Source organism: Myotis lucifugus, unplaced genomic scaffold (genome assembly GCF_000147115.1).
Source record: "Myotis lucifugus unplaced genomic scaffold, Myoluc2.0 scaffold_9, whole genome shotgun sequence".
In the NCBI taxonomy this organism is placed as follows: domain Eukaryota; kingdom Metazoa; phylum Chordata; class Mammalia; order Chiroptera; family Vespertilionidae; genus Myotis; species Myotis lucifugus.
This window is the reverse complement of record NW_005871057.1, coordinates 1,115,397-1,121,818: the sequence shown is the minus strand read 5'-3', so window position 1 is coordinate 1,121,818 and position 6,422 is coordinate 1,115,397. Positions and strand designations below refer to the sequence as shown.

Here is a 6,422-nt window from a genome sequence, read left to right as displayed (position 1 = left end):
GTGAGTGAGCCTTCAGATCATCCCAGTCCTGTTTTTGAACCATCCCAGCTGACACCAAGGGGATTAACGTGAGCTACTCCTGTTGCGTTCTGACTAAATGCAGATCTGTGGACAAAAATACCATTTTAAGCCACTAAATTTGGGGTGGTGTGAAGCAGTGATAGATTACCCAGAATGTTTTATATAATAAACTTCCCTACACAGAGGCAACATTTCCCACACTTACTGTTTCCCAAATTGTGTTGGAGATGCTAGTAATATCCTAGAGAAAAATATTCTATGTGAAGTTGCCAGGTGCCTGGTAATTTGAGACTTCTTGCTAAGTTAGATAGATATCCATTCATAATAAGTAAAATTATTCTTAAACTGAGAGCCATGGCAAAACAGCTACTCTGAAACTGTAACCTTAGCTTCCACTGGTTTCAGGAGTGGAGACGGGAATTTGGCTTTGGGCAGACTGTTCTGGGAAGAATTACTTTCATCATTTGGATGCAAATTGACAGGGTAGCACCCAAGTAATCCAAGTGTGATATTAAAGTGCTACGTGGCAAATACATATTTTTATTTTAAAAACTATCCATCTGGGCTGATGTGGTTCAGTTGGTTGGGCCTCGTTCCCTGCAACAAAAGTGTGTGGGTTTGATTCCCGGTCAGGGCAGGCTCGATCCTCGGGGGTGGGGGTGCAGGAGGCAGCCAATCAATGTTTCTCATTGATGTTTCTATTTCTCTCTTTCTCCCTTCCTCTCTGAAATCAAGAACAATATTTTTTTAAAAACCTCTTAAATATACTTATATTTAAAACTTGGAGATTCATATAGTCCCAGAGGATCCTACTAATTCCATATAACCTAAGATTCTTACAGAAAACTTCATTTTCTTTATTAAAAAATAATTACACACACAAATACACATAAAATTGTGGAACTTTTTTTTAGAATACCACTACCACCCTTTACTTTCACCAATTTCTAATCTTGAAACTTGAATCCTAGTTGACTCGCTATAAGTATATAGAATAATCTTTTCACATTATAGGTACCACTACTAGTGTTTCATCAATTTCTTGAAGTGAATCAAGTGAAATAAGCAAGCACACACCTAAGAGTCAATATTTATTCTGATTAATATTTTAAAAATTTTGACAGATTTAATTTATGTGAGGAGAGCTAATTTATTAAACACTTTACAGGTTTTCCTTTCCACAGAGTAACACGGTAAGTAGCAAAATAATACTTGGCACAGTTATAAATAAAGAAAATATAAAATAAAAATATCAATAGCTTAATTATAATGATGTTGTTTTATGCCTTCTAATATTTCAAACAAATTCCTGGGAACAACAAAAATATGAAGGGAAAAAACTCCAAAGAAAAAGTTCATGTTCAGAGCTGAGAAATAAGTTCCTATTTGTTAAATGTACCCAATTAAGCTGATATGAACTACTTCCCGAAGGGTCACCTTCATACACAAGTTTAGAACTGGGATAAGCTGGTCCACATACAAGACCTATGAAATAATTAAACAGGGCGCAATGCTGCAGAGTTGGCTCCTGACCATCTGACCATTTCTGAGTTAAAGATTTCATTGGTATTATGAGATGGTTAGTACTAGTTAACATTGCTAATATTTTCTATGTAATTATATATCTAGAGGGCTTTTCTATTTAACTGAAAGACATCTCTTGCACTGAAAAGAATATTGTACCACAAAGAAAAAACATGGTAACAACACTCTTATCCAAATTAGAAAATCACCATAGTATTTGACTGTTAATAAAAATGTATTCAATAAAAACTGTAACTGAGTCTTCATGTGAAGTGGCTCAAAATACAAAAAATTAAAACAAACTCTAGGCTTTTATAAATAATTGTGAAATAAAAAAATTATCTAAAATTTGCCCCAATTAGTAGTCAAAGCTAGCAGAGACATTTGTAAATTGACCAGTTTTTTACACTCTGACAAAAATGGCACAATGCTATTGCCACCCTACAACCAAATCTTCCCTTTTCAAAAATAAAGTACATATGCCAATTTTCTAATCTTAAAACACTCACAAACACACTAAGGGTAATCTTTCTGATGTGTGACTTATGGTCAAAGGAACTATATAAAAACAGTATTTGGAAATACTGAACATCAACTATATACATTTTCACTGCTCCTCTTACTAAGGCAAGGGGCGGCGGGTATACCACTAGATTGCTTTAATACCTGTAATCTGCATTGTACAGGGAATACTAATTTTACCAAGCATCAGACATGCAGTGAACTTGCAAGGTATAATGCCTATTAACAGCAATATGAAACATCACTAGAAGCTCATTAGTTATCTTCCTTTTCTTTTGGTTGGATAAAATGAAATGAAGCAGCTTTAAACAACTAACACATACACGGACACAAAGAGAAAACTATTTGATAAATTATTTATATACAGATACACAATCTTTACACTGGCCTAGGATCTGTCATTAGTCTGACCACCCTTTTCCCACCCTCCCCCAGCCCATTCCCTCTCACAGGTTTCCCACAGGTTGCTCGAACCACAGTTTGCTACAGCACTTAAGAGGACTACAGCAAGTCTCACTCTGTAAACAATATTTATGGAAGCAGTGACTGATAGTTCATCGTGAGTATGAAAATGCTGCAACAAAAATTGATCAGTGCATCACGTTTAACAATATAAGAAAAATCTTTTTTGAAATCCAGATGGCATAACAAATTTCGAAACATTCAATACTGAAAAAACTCAAACTTGGGATTGAATTCTTTCTGATAGGTCATATTTTTAAAACCAGAATATACTATTAGCTTTTCTTTTATTCAGATGTGCTATGTACAGAGATCATGCTCCATCGTTAGCTAAACTCCATCATTTTGTCTTTATTTTGCAGCTCAGAATTTTAAAAGTAAATTCACTTATTAGTGAGAATTTAGCATTAACTTATTCTGCATTTTCTTGAAAATACCTTAACTCTTAGAAAGTAGATTGTGTGCACATCAAATTAAATTCTAATTTATGCTTTACTGGATAGTAGGTGCTAGAATACATTCTATGAGGTGTATCATGCATTTAGTAGGGCTTTTAAGCTTGAACAAAATGGCATGACTTACTATACTCATGCAAGTGTTTTGTTATCAGACCATAAAACCTCACAGCAAGGTTACTACAAATTATTTCACTGAACCAGAAATATATCAGCACTGCAAGAGCTGATAGCAATATAATATTGTTAGCACATTTTTTTTTTTTTGGTGAACATTATCTTCTTGTGCCTTTGAAGACACATTAGAGAGGATCCCTAATAAAACCACATGATTTTCATCACAGTATAAACATGTACATTCTAAAACGTACATAATTCTAGTTTGAATCAATTTAAGACAACTCTCGTGGAATTAACTGCAATACTATTAGTAGATTGTACCATAAAATTTAGCTGTATACCATAAATTTAGTTTTAGCAACACTCAAACATTTCTGATTAGTATCTGTCAACAGAGTAAGTTCACTCTTTTTTTGTGAAAAGTGTTATGAGAACAAAACCAAAAAGTTGAGTATGTTGTGAATTCCCACATTAAAATTCTTTTTAAGATCTTTACTCTTCCTGGAAGTGGCAGTGTGTTCTGTCCATATTTACCTTTGTTAATAAAAGTGTTGAAAAAAAAGACTAAAATTCACTGTTAGCCCTACATACAACATGCTCTTGTTCAAAGGATGTGGATTCGAGTGTGAGAGAGACACGGACAGACACATTTTCAGGCACCACTTAGCAATATGCTTCATAAGATAAAGACGCTGCTACACGAGCTGGTACCCAGATCCTGATATTTGGTCATATTCTATTGTATACTGCCTTGTCCAGTCCACAATAACGGGACGAAAGAGGCCACAGCATCGAAATTCAAAGAAGTCTATAACATTCCTTACACATCCATGGCTAAAAAAAAAAACCCAAAAAGAAAAAGAGTATTAGTACAATGATTTACTATATGAGTTTAATATAATTTTGGTGATAAATATTTTTTTTCTAAATTTAAAATCTCAGGTTACTTGCCAGAAAGAACCTGTTTATAGATCAATAAAATATATGCGCACTCATGTTTCTTCACAGCTTGGCCAAACCTGGTTTTTCTTTTCTCTTGTGCTAATTTAATGAGTTACACACTTACACTTTAAAGTTATTCAAATTTGCATTTCATTCTTGTCATGTAATTTTTTTATAAAACCTTTCCTTGATTGGTGGTTCTTTGGCAAGAAGATAAACTACATCCAAAGTTGAGAAAATAAAAGACAAAATAAATACAAATAGCATGAATTTGGTAGTGTACCTAATATAACAATTTAAAAAAGGGTCCAGGTAAGTTCAGGGAATTTTAGAACTTTGAGAACACCTTTGGAAAAGCAGTCTGCTTCCCCCTTATGTAACTACCAGGGGCCCAGTGCACAAATTCTTGCACCTTGAAAGGAACTGTGGGCTGCAAGGCTGTGGTAGGCACAGGAGTGTGTCTTGGCCCATCCTCCATGCCCCTGCCCAGCCCCACCCACCGTGACCCCCAGTCCTGTCTGCCGGCAGCCTCGCTCCTGCCGTCGCTCCCACATGCTGATGGCACTGGCCCTGCTCATACCTGCTGATGGCGCAGAGCAATTGGGGCTGGTGCCAGCAGCGGGTGCAAGTGGGGCTGGCGCCATCAGTGGGTAAGAGCAGCGGGTGCCGGCCCCGATCACCCCTCAGGATCAGGGAGAGGTGGAGAAGCCCTCAGGGGCGATCGGAGCTGGCAGCTGCTGCTCGCACCCGCGTTAAGCGATCGGGACCGGCGCCAGCAGTGGGTGTGAGGGGCAGCTCCAGTGCCAGTAGCAGGTGAGAGCAGAGCTATTGCTGGCAGCAGGTGTGAGTGGCAGTTGCTGGCCCCGATCACCCCTCAGGAGCAGGGGGAGGTGGAGAAGCGATTGGGGCCAGCAGCCGCTGCTTGCACCTGTAGCGGCACCAGCAGCAGGTGTGAGCAACGAGCAGGACCGCAGCAGGTGGGAGCAAAGAATTTTCAGTAACCACCAGAGGCTCGCCCCAATGACAGCGACGGGTGCCCTGCCTTGGTCTGGCGCCCTTGCTCACCTGTTCCACCATTCCGCCGTGATTGATGCCCACCATATTCTGCGCTATGCCACCTGCTGCCAATGCCTGCCATGTTCCGCACGCGCCCCCTGGTGGTCAGCGCACGTCATAGCAACCGGTTCGGTTGTTCCGCAGTTTGGTCTGTCTGCATATTAGCCTTTTATTATATAGGATTGTGCCTAAAGGAAAGTTCTGAAAACTACCTAATTGCCTCTCTTATTTTTGTCCTTAGTTACAGGCTTGTTTGCTTCCCAGAAGCATACAATAGTTAATAGCACTGCAAAAGCTTCCAGGTGGTAGGCAAGTAGCTTGAATAAAACTCCAAGTTTTAAATATTTCATATAATTAAGAAACTACTATTTCTTGGCATCAAACTGAATTCATTTTTAAAATGTATATATAAGGAACAGGACAGTCTCTTTAATAAATGGGGTTTGGAAAACTGGATAGCAACATATAAAGAATAAACTGGACCACCTTACATCATTAACATGGAAATTAACCTAAAATGAATTAAAAAATATAAGACCTAAAACCATAAAACTCCTAGAAACAAAGAGGCAGTGAGCTCCTTGACATCAGTCTTGGTGATGAATTTTTAAATCTGACACCAAATGCAAAAGCAACAAAAACAAATATAAGTGGGACAACATCAAACTAAAACGCTTCTGCACATCAAGGAAAACCATGAATTAAATGAAAAGGCAACCTACTGAATAGAAAATATTTACAAATCATAGACCTGCTAAGGGATTACTATCCAAATATATAAATATATATATAAATATATATATATAAATATATATTACTATCCAAAATCTTACAACTCAATAGCAAAAAAGCAAACAATCTGTTTAAAAAATGGGCAGAAGATCTGAATAGACATTTTTCCAAAGAAGATATACAAATGGTGAAAAGGTACATGACATGAAAAGATGTTCAACATCACTACTCATCAGAGAAATGCACAAATAAGATAAACTTCACACCTTTTAGAATGACTATTATAAAAAAAAAGACTAGCAATAACAAGTGCTGGTGAGGAAGTGGTGAAAAGGGTACCCTGTGCACTGTTGGTAAGATTGTAAATTAGTGCAGCCACTATGAAAAACAGTATGGAGTTTCCTCAAAAATTTAAAGATAGAACAACAATATGACCAAGCAATTCCACTTCTGGGTATTTATCCAAAGAAAACAAAAGCACTAACTTGAAAAGATAAATGCACCTCCATGTTTACTGCAGCATTATTTACAATAGCCAAGATATGGAAACAACTTAGGTGTCCATTGATGGATGAGTAAATAAAAAAA

The 6,422-nt window shown here is 37.3% G+C and overlaps 1 protein-coding gene across 1 annotated transcript in view; it reads right to left on the bottom strand.

The window, feature by feature from the left end:
- Nucleotides 1–1,099: 1,099 nt before the first annotated feature.
- Nucleotides 1,100–6,422, bottom strand: part of ZDHHC17 (zinc finger DHHC-type containing 17) — a 76,550-nt gene continuing 71,227 nt past the window's right edge. Inside the window, exon 17 of the mRNA XM_006084038.1 lies at nucleotides 1,100–3,938. Coding sequence (XP_006084100.1) covers nucleotides 3,800–3,938 — 139 coding nt within the window. The 3' untranslated portion in view covers nucleotides 1,100–3,799. The remainder of the gene's footprint in view (nucleotides 3,939–6,422) is intronic.